The sequence below is a fragment of the Hypanus sabinus genome, chromosome 15, assembly GCF_030144855.1.
Source record: "Hypanus sabinus isolate sHypSab1 chromosome 15, sHypSab1.hap1, whole genome shotgun sequence".
NCBI lineage: Eukaryota > Metazoa > Chordata > Chondrichthyes > Myliobatiformes > Dasyatidae > Hypanus > Hypanus sabinus.
Window position 1 is genome coordinate 21,683,914 of NC_082720.1, and position 20,136 is coordinate 21,704,049.

At 39.3% G+C, this 20,136-nt stretch overlaps 1 protein-coding gene and 1 long non-coding RNA gene across 3 annotated transcripts in view; one reads left to right on the top strand and one right to left on the bottom strand.

Moving 5' to 3' along the window:
- The window catches only part of LOC132405362 (uncharacterized), a 49,973-nt gene extending 41,576 nt beyond the window's left edge, over positions 1-8,397 (bottom strand). The window contains exon 1 of the long non-coding RNA XR_009515832.1: positions 8,341-8,397. This is a non-coding gene — a long non-coding RNA (uncharacterized LOC132405362). The remainder of the gene's footprint in view (positions 1-8,340) is intronic.
- LOC132405361 (zinc finger matrin-type protein 4-like) overlaps positions 8,169-20,136 on the top strand; it is a 36,132-nt gene continuing 24,164 nt past the window's right edge. For both annotated transcript variants that reach the window (XM_059990110.1, XM_059990111.1), the window contains exons 1-3: positions 8,169-8,598; positions 14,942-15,045; positions 16,121-16,210. In XM_059990110.1, the coding sequence (XP_059846093.1) occupies positions 8,184-8,598; positions 14,942-15,045; positions 16,121-16,210 (609 nt within the window). In that variant the 5' untranslated portion in view covers positions 8,169-8,183. The remainder of the gene's footprint in view (positions 8,599-14,941; positions 15,046-16,120; positions 16,211-20,136) is intronic.

Sequence of the window (20,136 nt, forward strand, 5' to 3'; positions counted from 1 at the left end):
ACCTTTCCAGGTTGAACTCTGGGAAACCTTGTCAAATGCTTTATTAAAGTCCATATCCACCACTGCACCTTCATCAATTTATTTTGTCAATTTGAAAAAGTCATTCAGGTTCATGAGCCATGACCTGTCCGTCACAAACCCATGCTGATTATCCCTAATCAGACTATGTTTCTCCAATTGTTCATAAATCCTGTTCCTAAGAGTCCTCTCCATTAGTTTGCCCACCACTGGAGTACGACTCACTGGTCTATAATTCCAAAATTATCCCTATTACCCTCCTTGAACAAAGGAGGAATATTTGTCATCCTCCAATCCACAAATAAACACTAACCAAGTAAACCCTCTCCATATTCCATTTATTACAACCACCACAAAATATCAACAGGCATCTGCGAGCCCAGATAATACATAATATCCAAGTATAACTGTTGTGTTTATATCACATTATCACTTTATTCAATTAATCCTTGCTGCAATTACTTGTGTCTTCTTAAATAATCCATTTTCCTAATGAATGGGTCCTCATTTTAAAGCACTGTGACCTCCAGGCTAAATGCACTTGGAGGAAATCCAATATGCAGATGTTAAGAGTCGTGAAAGGCAACAGCAGAAATTTACCAATGCAGCTAAAAATAAACACAACAGTAAGTTAATCAGGTTGTCAAGTTTTTGTTTGTAAATGCATTCAAAGCTATCATTTCAAGCTAATGAAATCCATATTCATTTAACAATGAGAAACCCTTCATGGAAATACAACTGTGATTTATTTTAAGCCATAGAAACAATTGACCATTCTGCGATACACATCAGGGAAGAGATTATGAATTCTCAGTGGTAGAAGCACCACATTTAACTCTCTTCAAAACCATTACATATAATCTCTGTTTTACCATCAAGCTTGAGTAATTACTTCTTCAACCATTATTCCATTTTCATGTTGTTCATGTCAGTTTTCAGCTTACACATAAGCAAGTTCTCCTACTTAATGAATCACATGGTGAATGTTTCATCTTGCCGTGCAAGATTATGTTCTTATTTTTCAGTATCTTGCTGGAGTCCTTCCTTTGGAAGCTGTCATTATAACTATAAGATTATTCCAAGAGTCAAAGTACATTTATTATCGATGTATGCAGTATACAACCCTGAGATTCGTCTTCCCCACAGACAGCCACAAAACAAAAACAAAATGGAACCTGATCAAAGAAAAGCATCAAACTCCGCCATCCATATGCAAAAAATAAACAAATTGTGCCAACAGCAAAAAGAATGAGCAAGAAACACAGAATATAAAATACACAATTGAAAGAGTCCATGTTCATTAAGCTCAGTTCATTGTCTTCAGGCCGCCCCAATCAAAATAGCCCCAAATAACAACGAAAAAGGAGTGACCAGAAAGTAGAAACATGGCATAACATGAAGAAGAAGAAGAACCCTTAATGCAGCAGTGCAGTTTTAAGGCACTGTCATGACAGTGTTTCCGTTGCAAGCTATTCCTGTTTTTACAAGGCCGAGTTGCTAGCTTGATGCTCAACCTGATTTGGATTCGGACTCATGAACCTTTGTTCCGGCGCTGATGTTATTGCGCCACCAAGCGGGGCAGTGTCATAACATGAATAACACTTTTTAACTACAGAGGCCAATCCACCAAGAGCAGACCAAGTGAGACTGAGTTTAAGAAAGGAATGGTGCACTTCAGAAGCCCTGCTCATTTATTGCCATAATTACATGACAGCAATAGCATCAATTCAAGTCACTTTTTATTGTCATTTTGTCCATGACAGTACACAGTAAAAACGAGATGTTTTTCAGGACCATAGTCCTACATGAAACAATACAAAAACTACACTGAACTTGGTAAAATCTACATTAGACTACAGACCTAGCCAGTTACCCATATCAATAATGGTATCTCATTAATTTGCTGCTCAAAACCAAGGCAATTCATTTTACATGGGGAAAAAAAACATCTCCACTGGTTAGTCATAATCAAGATTGACCTCCAGAGCATTGACTTTAAGTGTTAAGTGGCACATCATTAGGCATCAAGGTCAACTGCTTCCAGACAAATATTATTTATCCTTCTACAATGAAAGATGTTTTCTGTGTTGAATGAGAAGACATTTAGACACAGCTTGTATCATAAAAATCATTTATTATGTTAAATACCCAATGTCATTGCTTTCAAATGACATAGTATTGATAGCCTAGAACTATGTTATGGTGTCTTCTGAGTAGTTGTTGTCTAGTGGCTACAAAAGATCTTTTCCTACAAGCCCATGCAAATATCCTTGATAGCTAATAAAAAACTTTTGTTCACCCCCCCCCCTCCAGAGGTTTTCATGTTTTATTGTTTTATAACACTGAACCACAGTGGATTTAATTTGGCTTTTTGACATTGATCAACAGTAGAAGTCTCATTTGTGCCAAAGTGAAAACAAATTTCTACAAAGTGATCTAAATCTATTACAATTATTAAACACAAAGTAATTGATTACACAGTTACTAACCCCCTTCAAGTCAGTATTTACAAACGTAATAGATGCACCCTTGGTAGTAATTACAGCCTTGAGACTGTGTGGGTAGGTCTCTATCAGCTTTGCACATCTGGACACTGCAATTTTCCCCCATTCTTCTTTACAAAACTGCTTAAATTCTGTCAGATTGCATGAGGATCTTGAGTGAACAGCCCTTTTCAAATCCAGTCTGAATTCTCAATTGAATTGAGGTCTGGACTCTGACTTGGCCATTCCAGGACATTAACTGTGCTGTTGTTAAGCTATTCCTGTGTATCTTTGGCTTTATGCTTGAGGTTATTGCCTTGTTAGAAAACAATCTTCCAAGTTGCAGTCCTCTTGCAGACTGCATCAGGTTTTCCTCCAGGATGTCTCTGTTTTTGCTGCATTTACCCTCTACCTTCATAAGCATCCCCATAGCAAGGTGCAGCCACTACCATGCTTCATGGTAGGAATAGTATGTTTTTGATGATGTGCAGTGTTCGGTTTACGTCAAACATAACGTTTAGTCTCTTGGCCAAAAAGTTCAATTTTGGTTTCATCAGACCATAGAACCTTCTTCCAGATGACTTCAGAGAGTCTCCCACAAGCCTTCTGGCAAACTCTAGCTGAGATTTCATATGAGTTGTTTTTTTTCAACTCTCCCATAAAGCTGTGACTGGAGAAGCACCCAGACAACAGTTGTTGTATGCACAGGCTCTCCCATATCAGCCACTGATGCTTACAATTCCTCCAGAATTGTCATAGGGTCTCTTGATAGCCTCCTTTGCTAGTCCCCTTCTTGCACGGTACCTCAGTTTTTGCTCTAGGCAGATTTACTGCTGTGCCATATTCTTTCCATTTCTTGATGATTAACTTAACTATACTCCAAGGGACATTCAGTGACATGGAAATTTACACACAGTGCATTCCAGTTAATTGGGCCCATTGGCTAATTGGGGCAGCTGTTTATTTGACAACTCTTAAAGAACATCCAATCAAGAGAATTGCCAGGATTTTGTACATTTATTTGGGACACTGTGCCTCTTAATTGGGACAGGAGACAGTCGCTGAACAGTTTTTAAATAATGTCACATCATGTGGCCATTAGACACTACATTGTGCTTTCAGTGAACAACTTTTAAATAACGTCACTTGTGTGTGTTTGTTTTCAAAAAGCAGTAATTTTTGTCACTAATTGTTGGCTGTAAGACAATTCAGAACTGCTTTGCTCACTGTGGTTTCAAGCATACCGACTTGGAGATGCCAAAAATAGTAGGGAGCGAAAATGAAATGATTTCACTACTTCGACAAGTTAGAATCTACAAAGAATTTGATGGCAACACACACAAAATGCTGGGGAAATCAGAATCAGGTTTATTATCACTGGCACATGACATGAAATTTGTTAACTTAGCAGCAGCAGTTTGATGCAATACATAATCTAATAGAGAGAGAGAGAGAAAAATAAAACATAATAAACAAGTAAATCAAAATAGATTATTAAAAAATGCGCAAAAACAGAAATACTGTATATTTAAAAAGTGAAGTCGTGTCCAAAACTTCAAAGTCCATTTAGGAATCAGGTGGCAGATGAGAAAAAGCTGTTCCTGAATCGCTGAGTGTGTGCCTTCAGGCTTCTGTATCTCCTGCCTGATGGTAGCAGTAAGAAAAGTGCATGCCCTGGGTGCTGGAGGTCTTTAATAATGGATGCTGTGAGACACCGCTTCCTAAAGATGTCCTGGATACTTTGTAGGCTAGTGCCCAAGATGGAGCTGACTAGATTTACAACCCTTCTGCAGGTTCTTTCAGTCCATGTAGTAGTCCCTCCATACCAGACAGTGCAACTATAGAAGTTTTTGAGCGTATTTGTTGACATGCCAAATCTCTTCAAACTCCTGATAAAGTATAGCTACTGTCTTGCCTTCTTTATGACTAGATCAATATGCTGTGACCAGGTTAAATCCTCAGAGATTTTGACACCCAGGAACTTGAAACTGTTCACTCTCTCTACTTCTGATCCCTCAATGAGGATTGGTACATGATTCTACCAACAATGGTTGTATCGTCAGTAAACTTGTAAATGGCCACTACAAATTCACACTACAGCTCAGCAGGCCAGGCAATGGGAAAAAGTGCAGCCAACATTTCAGGCCGAGACCCTTTGGCAAATTTTAATGGTATTGATAATCATCTCATATGTTCCGATGAAAGTGAATATTTGGAGGATGCAATCATCAAAGGCATTGCATGAAAGCATTATCTGCACAAGATGTCTACGCTAAATTTGTTCATTTGCATTAAATCAAAATATTTGGTTGTCCATTTGTCTGTTATATCAAACGATAATAGTGAAACCTGTGCGGGAAAGTTTTTAAAGTGGGAAAACCATTGCACTTGGACAGTTCCACTTTCTTGACCTTGGGTACGAATAGTAGTCACAACTAGGGTTTTCTTTGGTTGCAGTGGATAACCATGACTTCTTGTGTCTCATCTTCCCTTCTTGGTTGTTGGATCTCACATTAGATCTCATCCACCCAGTCCAGCTGAGTTGATTCCATATGTTAGGATAGGCATGACCTGATTTATGAGGCCTGCCTGAAAGCCTCACCTGGTTAAGCCTGCCTGTTGAAGCAGTGTACTCGGGTGTGGCCACTGTTGCATACAAAGGGCTATTTAAAGCCCACACTTGAGAGCTGAATGTCCGATGGGGCCCAAAAGTGAATGAGCTGCCACAGAATGAACATGACAAGCCCCTTTACCAAAGGTGCTACCCCAACCTGGACTCCCTGTACACAGCAGCAAATACCGAATGAATTCATCTGTCAATCTACCTATTAATACACAGTTTTAGGGTTTCATTGGTTTTGTTGTAATTTGTTCTGAATTTCATTTAACATACAATGGTGTTTTACCTTTTTTTATACCTTTATAACTATTTCCATTCAACTTCGGCTAATTGGGGCAGTTGCTTAATTGGGTCAAAATGTACTTGTCCTGATGTGTTCCAATTAACAGGAACCCATGATATATATTACCTGTTGTATTTTCCTATCAGTTAGTAATGACAGGCAGCAACAGCTTTGCCACGATTATCCTCAACTTTGGTGCCCCACAAAGCTCTGTCCTCAGCCCCCTACTCTATTCACCATACCTTCATAATTATGTAACCAGATTCTGCTCCAACTTTTCAGATGATACCACCGTATTGGGCCGTAATGTCACACTACTGTGAGTTAGGGGTTAAAGTATGGTATAAAGTTCATATAAGAATAGTTTCTTTCATACTTGAGTGAACTTGAAGAATGTAGAATTTCCTCAGTGACGATTGGACTATGAGACTAAATCTTTAAAAAAAACATAAAAAATGCTGGCGGAACTCAGCAGGTCATTCAGCATCTTCGGGGGGAAATGAACAGCTGATGTTTTGGATGAGCCCTGATGAAAAGTCTTGGTCAGAAATGTCGACTGGTCATTCGACTCCATTGATACTGCCTGTCCTGCTGAGTTCTTCCAAGCATTTTGTGTTCCTAAGATTTCCAGCATTTATAGAATGGTGAGCCTGAATCTTCGTAGACAAGTCCCTGGACTGAGAGTTGATCTCAAATGTGAGGGTGGCACCAACTAAGGCACAGTCAGCAGCTGGAATTCTCCCCATTAGTGGAGGAAAGAGGAATGCAATAAGGTGTTTGTAAAATTTGTTTTAAAATCATAAAAATTTCTAAATGTATTAGTTTTATCAGATTGGAGCCTTGTGACTTGAATTACACAAGTAGAAGATCAGATAGATTTCTGGAATTTTTTTCTTAAAACACTGGATCTTTGAACAAAAAGTGGAGATTAAAAGTTCAAAGTTCGAAGTAAATATATTATTTAAAAATACCTACATGACACCATACACAACCGTAAGACTTGTGCTCTTGCGGACATACTCAGTAAATCCAAGAACCATAATAAAATCAATAAGAGACCACACTCTACAGAGTGGACAAACGACCACTGTACAAAAGAAACAAATCGTGCAAATATGAAAGAGAAAATAATAATCATAGTAATTGACAAATGAGCGTGCTTGGCTACGCCCGTACCTCAGGTTTTACCAGCTTGAGCTGAGAAAAAATGATAAGAATAATCCTGATGGATGCTGCTTTCCTCTGACAGCGCTCTGTGTAGATGTGCTCAATGGAGGGCAGGGCTTTACCAGTGAAGGACCAGGCCATATCCATTACTTTTTGTAGGAGTTTGTTAGAGTTATTATCAAGAAATTAAGGCATAAATCAGGGCGTACAAAAAAGTATGTGGGCTGCTCAGTCACAGAACTCATGATTTACTTTGGGTTCCAAATATAGATGCAGAGTCATCCCTCCAGCCTGCTCCGCTCTTTAATAAAATCATGCCTGCAGTAAAAATAACCCATCCGATGAATTATCAAATATCTGCCTTAAAAATATTAATTATACTGTTTCCACCATTCTTTCAGGAGACTCGTAACCCAGACAAGAAAATTAAATCTCCTGATATTGGTTTTGGATGGACAACTTCTTACTTTCAAGCAACAGCCACACCTAGTTCTACATTCTCCAACAAACTGTCACAACGTTCTGCAATAATAATCTTAGGGATGTTTTTGAAACTCAACTAATGTGTGCGACCATGTAGCTTTAAGAAGCCTTTTTGAAGTTGGACCCCAATTGTTCCATCAATGTACGAAGACAGAGAAGTTAATGAGTCTAATTATGATTTTTGCAGTCTATCCAGCCTAATGTCTATAAAGCATCCTCTAAATGTCCATCCCACTGTAGCGGGGGGGGGGATGTTGTGGGAGAGTGATACCAAGGGAGGTGGGGGCATTCGGCATGAGACTGAAGCAAAACTTAAGCTGTCTACCAGGACTCAGTGGAAACCCTTGCTTTATAGCTCCAAAGGCAACACAAGTGAATCTGCAGATGCTGGAAATAAATAAAAACACAAAATGCCGGCAGAACTCAGCAGGCTAGACAGCATCTATGGGAGGAGACAGTGACGACGTTTCGGGCCGAAACCCTTCATCAGGAGCTTATAGTTCCAAACTTGATAATATCGACAACATCTCTACTTCCTTCGGAGTTTGCAGAGATTCAGCATGACACTAGTTTTGATAAACTTCTAAGATGTGTAGTGAACAGTATACTGAATGGCTGCATCACAACCTAGAATAGAAACACCATACCTGTGAATTGTAAATCCTACAAAAAGTAGTGAATACCACAGATGAAGCCCTCCCAACCATTGAGCACCTACATGAAACGCTGCTGCAGGAAAGCAGCATCCATCATCAGGGACCCCCACCACCCAAGACATACTCCCTTCTCACTGTTGCCATCAGGAAGAAGGTAGAACAGAACTCACACCTCCAGGTTCAGGAACAGTCATCAGGCTCTTGAATGAATGGGATAACTCCACTCAACTTCACTTACCCATCATTGAAACGTTCCCACAAGCAACCGAGTCACTTTCATGGACTCTTCATCTCATGTTCTCGGTATTTATTGTTTATTTATTTTATTATTATTCCTTTCTTTTTGCATTTGCAGTTTGTTGTCTTCTGCCTTCTGGTTGAACACCCAAGTTGTGTGGCCTTTCATTGACTCTGTTATGGTTATTATTCTATTCTGGAATTGCTGAGTATGCTCACAACAGAATGAACCCCATATGGTGATACATGTGTACTTCGATAATAAATTTACTTTGGACTTTGAATGTGATTTTATGACCTCTTCTAAACTCCACTGGACTGTCATCGGCGGACAACCCGCTAATCCTGGTCATTATCCCACCGACCCGCATTCAACACGCCGCACGGATTTACCGCACTCGGCCGGCCCCCGAGTCCCCCGCGCCGCTCCGTCACGTGGCAAGCCGTTCCGTTCCCAGGGCAACCACGAACTTTCTGGAAAAGGTCCGCCGGCTCTCGCGCCGGGCGGACGTACTCGCGAGATTTCCCGGCGCCCTACACGCGCGCCCGTTTGTTGGTTGGGAGCAATGGCGGCGGAGAGACCCATTCCTCAGTTGATGGAAAGCTTCAAACCGGCGGGGGCTGCGGACAGTTCTGCAGGCAACGGGGCTGGTAAGCATCCTCGGAAAGGATCATTGGTTTCCGAGGGGCGGGGGGTGGTGGAGGAGTTGTTGTGGGGGAGTGACTGCGCGGGGAGGGGGGGGCGGGGTGATTGGTGTTGTGGAGTGATGGCGGGGAGGGAGGGGGGGGGGGTTCGACGTGAGACTCAAGCGAAACCGAAGTCGGTGGCCACGGCTCAGAAATGCTTGCTTTGTGGTCCAAACTCGATAAAATGGGTATTTGCAATGTAGAACTGTAGAAGCCCACCTTTAATTCTCCTTCGCTCCCCATCCTTCCCTTTCTTCCCCCCCACGCTTAAGGCAAATCTTTTCAATGAAGAGGTGATGATCACCCGGTCTCTGAGTTAAGGAGCAGCTGTTGCTAGTGAGAACAGTCTCCTCACTACACCAGCAAAATACTGGGCATTAAAGTAAAGACTTATTAAAGATTTTCAAACCAACCTGCATCTTTTAGCATGGATACATGAATTGGGCACATGACAGTGATTTTTGTATACTAACACAGAGCGTTTTGTAAACGAACACTTTATAAAGAGAAAAGTAAAGTGTAAGCTTACAACGGGAGTGTCAAGGTTACAGTTATACCCAGTGGGGATGATTGAACACATGGAGTATTTTTCTGTTAAAACAAGAATGCTTGAGAGGGTGACATTTTTTACATAGCCTGTGAATATATCCTTAATTGCCCTTGAGAAGGTCACCCACCTTTTTGACCTGCTGCAGTTTTTGTGGAGAATGCTCCCACAGTGAGATGAGGTGGATGGAGCGTGACCAGATTTCGGAGTATACGTTAGTTTTCAGCGTAGAATGAAATTTGGAATGAGTGCTGTTGCCAAATCTTGCTTTTTGTTCATGGTAAGTCCTGCTGTAACAGTAATGGGGAAAAAGGAATGTTTTTAAGATGGTATAAATGAGTGTTGATCAGTTATGTGAATGCTTTTGGATGTGTTGCAACCAAATGTCTAGTCAAGTGGAACTTACTGAGTCACAATTGTGACTTACCTTGCAGTTAGTGGAAAGGCTGTCACTAATGCATCCTCTAACATGCATTGTAACAAAAGCCACTTATATGAGAGGACCATTTCTGGCTTCTGATTGTTTGTGATCCACGTGAGATGAGGAGCTAATGCCATTGAGTGTCATGAGGACTTGGTTAGACTCACTAGTTGAAGATGGCCCTTGGCTGGCATTAGTGTCAAGAATGCACTTTGCCGCCTTTCAACTGAATTCAGAATATTATCTCCAGCTTGTTGAATATGAGTTCATGATGTAGCAGATAAATTAATGCTAGACAACTCTTGGACATACACTGATTGTTAAAGTCCTTGAGAAACTCATGTCATGTCCATGGGTTGAGATCATTGGCTTTGATCATTTGTAGCAGCTTCCTTTATACTAAATATATGCAAACCTCTGGAGAATTTTTCTTTTGATTTCTACTGATTAGCTTTATTAAAGTAGTTACATATTGGATTTCTTTTTTGTGCATTTTTACAAAAATGTCCTTTTCAAAAAGAATCATGCACAATATGGTTTTGTGGGCATAAACTAAGACCGTCCATATCAAAGTTGAAAGTACATTTATTATCTAAGTATGTGTATATTGTATAACCTTGAGAGTCATCTCCTTTACAGGCAGCCACAAAACAAACCCAAAAGAACCCATTTTTAAAAATGACGGTCAAACTCCCAATGTGCAGAGAGAAAAAAACACATCATGCAAGCAAATAGCTTTCTGTACTGAAATCCACATAGATAGTCCGTTCCCGGACCCTTAGTTCGGCAGAGTCAAGCAGTGAGCTGAAACAGTCTGACACTGATCTTTTCAATCTGGGCCGATACCCAAATTGTTCTTCAAACATCAGTTTCAGTTGCTTCAATGCACTCTGGGACTTGCACCCTGCCACCTCAATTTGGCCTGGCACTTAAATCATCATCTAAACTACTTTTACGTTCACTTAGAATTCAGGAGGTGAATTGGGATAGGAATCTGCATAGGGAAGGATCAGGACCTTTATGATGAGCTTGATGTGTTATGCATTCAGGCCTGTATTTTAGCTAGAAAAGCCCGGGTGTGGAGATTGTCAGTGTGACTAGAAGAAATATGAAAATTATCTTTCAAACAATAACTGAATCAACAGACAAATATGTAAAAAGTTAAAACAATTCTTTGGACACACTTAAAACTTCCACATAAGAACAGTGGGAATGACTACTTTAGAGTTCAACCCTTTCTGTTGAAAATTTCCTTAAAGTCGACATTGTATCACACTTTATTGAATCGTGAGCAAGCTCATTTATGACATTTCTTGCTATTTGCACGGTGTCCTGTGTTATACTTGACTAATCAAACAAACATTGGTTTAAAGTTTTAGTTGGTAAATGAAGGCCTCTAGAGTAAGAATACCGATTCCAGTAAATCAGAACATATGAAGGGGGGAAAAAAATCATTATAAAAGAGATGTGACCAAAGAACCTAATAGCCAGATTTGTATTTTTCAGAATTAGAATCAGGTTTATTATCACTGACAGATGTCATGAAATTTGTTGTTTTGAAGCAGCAATGCAGTGGAATGCAAAACATATACTGTAAATTACAATGAGAAATGTGTATGAAAATAAATAGTCAAAAGAGTGCAAAAAAAGTGAAGCAGGGTTCATTGATGTTCAGAAATCTGATGGTGAAGAAGAACAATTCCTAAAACATTGAGTCTGTCTTCAGGCTGCTGTACCTACACCCTGATGGTAGTAATGAGAAGCGGGCTTGTCCTGGGTAATGGGGTCCTTAATGATGGATGCTGCCTTTCTGAGGCATCACCTTATGAGGATATCATCCATGTTGTGTCCATTCTACATAAAGTCCAATTGCTGGACATTACTTTAGTTGAGAGTGTCTGTAGTTTTCAGTTTTATTTTAATTTGTTTGCTTTATTTTACATTGTAGATCTCTGTTTGATTCCTCTCCAGAAGTGGAGAAGGTCAGCAAATTTAAATTCCTTGGTGGTGGTATTTTGGAGGACTTGTCCTGGACCTAGTATCTAAGTGCAACGACAAAGAAAGCATGGCAGAGCCTCTGCTTCCTTAGAGTTTGTATAGATTTGGCATGACAACTAAAACTTTGACAATCTTCTACAGATGTGTAGTGGATATTGACTGGCTGTATGACGGCCTGGTATGGAAACACCAATACCTGTGAATGGAAAATCCTACAGAGAGTAGCAGATATGGCCTAGTCCATCATAGGTAAAGCACTCCCCACCATTGAGCACATCTACATGAAGTGTTGTCACAGGAAAGCAGCATCCCCCACTACCTAGGACATGCTCTCTTCTTGCTGTTGCCTTCAGCAAGAAGGTACAGGAGCCTAAGGACTTTCACCACCAGGTTCAGGAACAGTTATTACCTCAACCAAAGGGGATAACTTCACTCAACTTTACTTGCCCTGTCATTGAAATGATCCCACAACCTGTGGACTCACTTTCAAGGATATTTCATCTCATGAAATATAGTTTCATCTCATCTCAGTTATTCATTGCTTATTATTATTTTTCTTTTTATCTTCACAGTTTTTGCACACTGGTTGTTTGCCCTGTTGTATGCAGTCTTTCATTAATTTGATTATGGTTATTGGATCTGCTGAGTATGCCCGCAAGAATCTCTGGGTTATATATCGTGACATACATGTACTTTAATAATAAATTTACTTTGAAAAGCTTAATGTCTTAATGTTGAGTTATGATGCGGAAGATTGGCTGCACTATTTCATGTTACACAGTGTCGGCTGTGTTGATGATACTTGATGGTGAATAGATCAGAGTTTTCCTAAAATATGGAACAAGTATTTTTTGAATATTTATTGCATTTGGGTTCAAGAGCTTAAGAAAGATTTTTGACCCAAAACATTGACTGGTTTCTCTTTCCACAGATGCTGCTTGACTGACCCAAATCTTCCAGTATTTCTGTTTTTCTTTCAGATTCCAGCATCTATAGTTGCATTTATTTACAAAATAATTGTCTTGAGCTTGTATTGGCCAGAATTTTGTTATTTTTTAATAAGAATTTGTATATTAAACATTACTGGAATTTTTCTGCTGATGTGCTGATTTATTGCTCTAAGTGTCCTTGATGTGAGAACAGAAGGAGGAGTGATAAGTCCCATAAACACACTCTGCAGATCTATCTGATCTTGACATCAACTTCCACTTTCCTGCATGGAGCCCATAACTTTTGATCACTTAGGTCTAAAAATCATCCTTAGCCTAGGATGTTCTTAGTAATTCAGCCTGTATAGCGCTCTGGGTGGGTGATTCAAATAATTCAGTCTTTGAGAGACATCCCGAGGCCATACCCTTTCATGCCCTTATAAATTTTTTAAGAATCACTTCTTATTTTTCTAAGTTCCAGAGTAAAGGCCTAATCTGCAGGACTTGCCTTCATTTTATTGCTGGAATCAGTCTAGTGAAGCTTCTGTTTTTCTATCTCCAAAGCAGATGTATTCTTTCTTAAATAGACTGAAATTATGTAAACTGTTCCAGATGTGGTCACAACAAAGTCTTCTATGTATGAACAAAACTTCCCTGTATTTGTCCTTCATTCTTCTATTAATGGTCAATGTCCAATTTGCCTTGGTAATTACTGGGTTGTAGCTGAATGTCAAGTTATTTTTTTTTTAAACAGACACCAATAACTTTTTAATTTTATTACTAGTTTTCAAACTTGCACCATTGAAGTAGTATTTTGCTTTTCTATTCTTGCAAACACATACTTGCATTTCTTCACCTTATTTTTGCCATAGTCAAGCCCATTCGGTTAACTTGCTTATGCCCCTCTTCAGGTGTTTTGTATTCTCCTCACAGCTTACTTTCTAATATGATGTACCCTAGATTACTGAGAGAAGTAAAAAGAGAGCTTGCAGGCGCCCTAGCCATTGAAAATCAAGGAGTGATGCTGAGGACTGTAACGTTGCAATGTTTACACTCTTGTTCAATAAATCTAGAAAAGACAGAACAATCGGGTTAATTTGGTTTGTAAAGTTCTAGGAATAGTAATCAGCTACAGAATTGGCAGTCATTTGCAATAATGTGGGTTGATCAGAGAAACCCAGCATGGATCTCTTAAAGGGAGATCATGTCTAAATAGTTTAATTGAGTTCTTTTTTAAATGACAGATGTGTGAGCTATGTTAACGTGGTCTATATGAATCTTCAAAAGGTGTTTGTCAAGCTGCCACATTATAAATTTATCATCAAGACTGCAGGCAGGCCAAAGAATAAAAGGGTTATTTGCAACATAGATATGATATTGGCATGTAACAGAAAACAGAGCTTGGTATTGAAAGGATGTTTCCAAACTGGAGGGATGTACACAGTGGAATTTCCTTAGTTTGCTTAATGATTTGGCTTTCTGCCGCATAAAACTTAGAAGCTGAGCTAATTGTGCAGAGGAAAGTTCTAAACCTTTATCTGTATGGATGAACGGAATGTGCAGATGGCTGACAGATGAAATAAAATGATGTGACATAACATACTTCAATAGGAAGATTGTGAACAACTATTGTAAACTAGAGAGATAGTTCTAGGAGTAGAAGAATAGAAAGTTTCAGGGATATAAATGCACAGTTCATAGAATGAGGTAGGGCAGGTTGAGAAATAAGTTTACGAAAGTATATGGGATATTGTGCTTTTACCAATCACAAGCAAGGAAGTTGGGATGAACTTGTAGGAAATGCTTTCTTGACTGGGATTGGGGTGTTGTGCCTGTATCTGTCTGCCACAGTTCAGGAATAATAAAAAGGCTTGAGAGAAGATGAAAGAAAAAGCTGCTAAAATTATTCCAGGGAATGAAGGATTTAATTATGTGGATAGATTGAAGATGGGAATCCCCTGGTACAGAGGATTTGTAAGAAAATCTGATGACTTTAAAATCAAGAAGGACACAAGATCAGAAGACAGACTGGAGGTACTCCATTGGCAAAGGGATCAAAACTAGAAATTGGTAGAATTAAGTGTTTGGCAGAAGAAAGCTACCATAAAGAAAACCTTATGCAACAAGTAGGGTCTGAAATGTATTATTGGGGTGATAGTTAAGTCAGATTCAAGTTTGGTGTTCCAAATAACTGGTTACGTAAATGAAAGAGAAGAATTGTGGATTATGAAGAGTGGTGGGGAGTAGGGAAACTAGTTAGATTGCTCTTGCATTTAGCTAATGTGGACTTGATGACCTGAATAACCTCCTTTGATACTGTAAACATTAAAGGATGTTTTAAGAAGATAGTAGCTGTGGCTTGATAGTAGCACTCTGCTCTTTCAGTTTAGTTCTTTTGATTTTCTTTCACAGTACAAAAGATCATCGAAGGAAATAGTGAGCTCTTCACAGACAGTCACTGCAAAGTGTGTAATGCTGTGCTGATTTCAGAGTCCCAGAGACTAGCACATTACCAGGTAACGAAATAGCAGACCTATTTAAATTTCCTTTTGACTTAAATGTGAATGATCTGTTTGTTGTAATTCATCTGATTGGTGCATGTTAAGCATGAAACCAAGGGCTGAACAAAATATGTTTAAAATACAGAATAGGTATTTTCTTAGTGAGTAAAAATACTGTACTTCTGATTTTATCCATGATCTGCAGACATAGTTCAGTCTTCCATCTTGTTTACTGAAGCCAGTAATTAGGAACTAGCAGAAGAACTGATCAACCTGATGCATCTTTTCTCCAGAAAATCCCAGTACATCCACGCATTTAATGTAAAAATTTAAAAGTGAAAAGGTCAATTGCTGGACTTTACATGCAGTTTCCTGATGCTCTCCAGTTCTTAACTCTAGGATCCTGTGTTAGACCTAGCCTTATTGATTTCTATTGAAATTATGGAGTATTAGATTAGTAAACAAAGGGTAAGGTATGTTACTTTTGTTTTTCTAAATCTGCTCAATGTAATGCTTTTAATTTTGTGTTTTTTGGTTAACTATCATTTTTAAAAGCATGCCATTGTATTTTATTTTACTAAGTAGATTTCCCATATTGCAATAAATTACTAAAAGATTACTCAGTTTTGTAGCCAGATTGTTGTTGGTTTTCAGGGCAGTGGCTCCTCAGTCAATAGCTGAAGACCTGTGGTTGCTTTGGGCATGCTACTGGGCCTTGTGATACTTTGGCCCAGTAATCTTCATGCTTGGTGTCTTGATTGGTTAGGTACTATTGTGAGAAATGGGCTACCAAGATATGATGGGCATTGTTTATGACAAACTGTCACAGCAACATTTAACACAATAACTTACAATATTGAAATTAATTTACAGTAGAGGATGAAATGGTTTTACATTAAGTTATTTCTGCAATCGTTTCTATTTGTTTCACAACTGCCATATCACATGACTTGCAGTCAAATTTGGATATTAACTTCAGTATGTTTTGTATACTCGTTATTCTACCATTTCAATGTTCATTGACAGCAGGGATGAAAACATCCTTTGTTAAGGCATCAATAACTGAAGTCCACTATAATTATCTCTACAGAGCAAGAAGCATGCCAACAAAGTACGTCGGTATGAAGAGCTTCATCAAGATGGCGAGCCAGTTGCCAAAATAATAATAAAAGATTCTTCTGTAAGTCTTTAATGAATAATTGAATGATGCAACACTGAAGGAGGCATCTAGGCTTGTCATACTTGTTCTGGCCCTTTGTCTTGAAATCCTTAATTGTGATGCTCAGAATTAGATAGTTTTCTAGCTGAGGCATAGCCTGTGATTTTCTTTTTCCCCAGAAGTTATCATAATTCCCTTGCTTTAGAACTTGAAGTGGTTCCCCATCCCCACGTTATGGAGAGGTTCTCTTAGAAAACTATCTTCATTGTGATTTTTCTGTAGTGCAAGCTTCATTTCCCATTGAATCTCATGCTCTAATCAGAGGTGCATTCCTAAAGAATGTTTTTCTCCTAGGACATTTTATCTGCAATGACAAAGTGATCTGCCACTGTAATTTAACAACTGAGCCTAATGTTAAATTCACGATGGATGAGGTTTATGTCAAACAAATAATTGCAGTATTTTCACATTTATTTATTTTGTCTCCCTATGTATTCTGTAAGAACGACTTTATTCAGTATCAGTAAATTGTGAATTCTGTCAGTGCACATTTTTGTAATCTGAATAACCATTATCATGAGGTCAGTTCATAGAGCTCAAGATCCCAAATACTTTTTAAACTTGTTTTACTACATTCAGAGAATTGTATCCATGTCCCAAATTACTTTTTAATGTGTCCTTTTAAAACTCTACCGTTTAGTTTGACATTTATTCTTCCCATTGAAATGAATCTTGAATTCCTTCATTAAATTTTGTCTGCCTAAGTCTGGAATAAGAAAGTGTGGGGTACAAGGTCACAGAATAAAATTTAGGCCATTTAGGATGAAAGGAGAAAGTTCACTCGGGATTGTAAACCTATGCACTTCTATACTTCAAAGGGCCTTACTTTTGGAAATATTCTTCTCCTCAATCATATTTTCCTCCTCTTAACTTCTCTGAGTAACTCAGTAAAAGATGGCAAAAGAAGCTTTTTGTGGGTAGTTCGAGTGTGTAGAGCAATCGTCAGGTGGCAGAATACCCTTCACAACTTGCTCCACCCTCAAGCAATTTCTCTCAGACAGTTGAATGCCCCCTTTGTGGCACAAGCAGTGTAGCAGTTTTCCAATTTGAAAAGGTAGGCAGACTGCTTCTCTCCTTCCTCCTGGAATGTTTGTGTAAACTACTTCATAAGATCAGCTGAACTTACAGGAGTGCCAAAGCATTTTCCAGAGCTTGCATATAGTTAGCTAATCTGGCTAAAGGATTTTCTGCCTTTAGGAACCTCACTGTTGGACTCTTTAAACTCTCTGTTAACTTGTTCTTTTACATTATCTAAGCATATACCTTATCTGAGCTGTCTGCTCAGCCTAAGCCTCATATTCTCAGAATCAGAATCTGGTTTATTATTGTTAATTTAGCAGCAGCAGTTCAATGCAGTACATAATATAGAAGAACTAAAATAATAATAATAAGTAAATCAATTACAGTATATGTATTTTGAATAGATTAAAAATCGTGCAAAAAAACAATGTATATTTAAAAAGTGAGGTAGTGTCCAAGGGTTCAGTGTCCATTTAGGAATCGGATGGCAGAGGGGAAGAAGCTGTTCTTGCAACCCTGAGTGTGTGCCTTCAAGCTTCTGTACCTCCTACCTGATGGTAACAGTGAGAAAAGGGAGGTCCTTAATAATGGATGCTGCCTTTCTGAGACACTGCTCCTTGAAGATGTCCTGAGTACTTTTTAGGCTAGTACCTAAGATGGAGCTGACTAAATGTACAACCTATTGCAGTTTCTTTTGGTCCTGTGCTGTAGTGCCCCCCCCCCCCCCAATACCAAACAGTAAGGCAGCCTGTCAGAATGCTCTCCACAGTACATCTGTAGAAGTTTTTGAGTGTATTTGTTGACATACCAAATCTCTTCAAACTCCTAATGAAGTATAGCCGCTGTCTTTATAACTACATCGATATGTTGGGACCGGGTTAGATCCTCAGACATCTTGACACCCAGGAAGCTGTTCACCCTCTCCACTTCTGATCCCTCTGAGGATTGGTATCTGTTCCTTTGTCTTGCTGTTCCGGAAGTGCACATTCAGCTCTTTCATCTTACTGACGTTGAGTGCCAAGTTGTTGCTGCAACACCACTCCACTAGTTGGGATATCTCACTCCTGTACATCCTGTCATCTCCATCTGAGATTCTACCAATAATGGTTATATCATCAGCAAATTTATAGATGGTATTTGAGCTATGCCTAGCCACACAGTCATGGATATATAGACAATAGAGCAGTGGGCTAAGCACACACCCCTGAGGTGCACCATTGTTGATGATCAGCAAGGAGGAGATGTTATCACCAATCTGCACAGATTGTGATCTTCCAGTTAGGAAGTCAAGGACCCCATTGCAGAGGGAGGTACAGAGGCTAGGTTCTGCAACTTCTGAATCAGGATTGTGGGAATGATGGTACTAAATGCTGAGCTATTCTTCCCCATCAAGTGTAAGCTTGACTCCAGAGACATTCTCAGCCTATGATAACTTTTGTTCTCCTCTGGTACACTTTGGTATTTATCAGCTGGTGAAGTAATAGCCGAAACCAGCTCAGTATTTAAATCAACCGCTGAAGGACCCATTAGACCTTTCACATCAGACAACTCCTTTCCCCATCTCGCAAGATATGATCTGCCCAGGTCCAGCCTCCCCAAGTACCCCAATCCTAACAGGCAGAGTGACTTCAGTCACATCACTGGTTGTAATAACGCATCCGACCTTGATCTCTGGGCATCCATAATAACCTTAATTGTGACACACCTCACTTTCCACAAAAGTGACACAGAATAAGCCGCTTAATCAATCCAGATACAGCATTCCATCTCTGGAATGTAACCCTCTCACCGTGGCTCGTAATAAACCAGGCTTATTTGCTAGCTGTGACTAAGAGCCATGTGACTCAGCATTGCATGGGTAACGGCGAGAAGGCCACCTTCAATAAGCAACATATGTCTAAGGTTGGTATGATTTGGGTTCAACTCAACAGGAAAGTTGGAATGCTCTGATGAGGGAATGGATATTATGGTGACTGCTGTGTAAATGCTGCCCCGTGCAGTGTTATCATTTGCTAGGAAATGAGAGACTTTACACTGCCATAAAATTAAAGTGGAAGTATATTTACAGATATTTCAACTTTAACAAACAGTTAATAGAAAAAAGAAAAAGGGCCAAGTACAGTTAAACCAGTCTAAATGTGCACATAAATGTTGGAGCTCATTTCTGGCACAGTCGGGTGTTTTGCTTTGATTACTCAAGCTAAACCCAAGTTCTGTGCAAAAGACACCAGCCACAGTTCGAGTTTCACTTGAGGACCATTCCAAATGAACTGACAAACTCCATTTGTCTGCATGAAGCACTTCTTACAATGGGGTCTCTCCTTCAAGTGGCATTTTTCCCTTGGGCTCCACTCCACATCTGCCAATGAAGACTGAAAACTAGACAACTGTCTCCTGGAAATCTGATTGTGACCAGCTCTCCTGAATGTTCCATGGCATCCCACTGGGCAGAATGTTAGAGCAGGTTAACAAGACAAACCCAATTGACTGACAACATTCTTAGGCTGAGCAAACAGCTCCTTATCTCAGCTGAAGCCAAAATGCTAGTCTGTGATGCTTAACTAACAGAATATACTGCATTTGCAGAAGAGCTGCTCAAAGCATAATAGCATAGCAGCATAAATACAATCAGGCATTACAAATGCTTGGTGATTCAGACCTAAATAGGTCTTTAGCTAGCAAAGGTTTAGAAATCAAGCAAAAGAATGAGAAAAAAAAAACAAAAAATGTTCAGCATGCCAGGCAACATTCATGGGTGAAAATTATACTTCAAGTCAAATACCTTTTGTCAGAATAGTAACCTTGAATGAAATTGAATTTGATCTTGTTGAATATCAGAACAGGGTTAAAAGGTCTTGTGTCTTAGT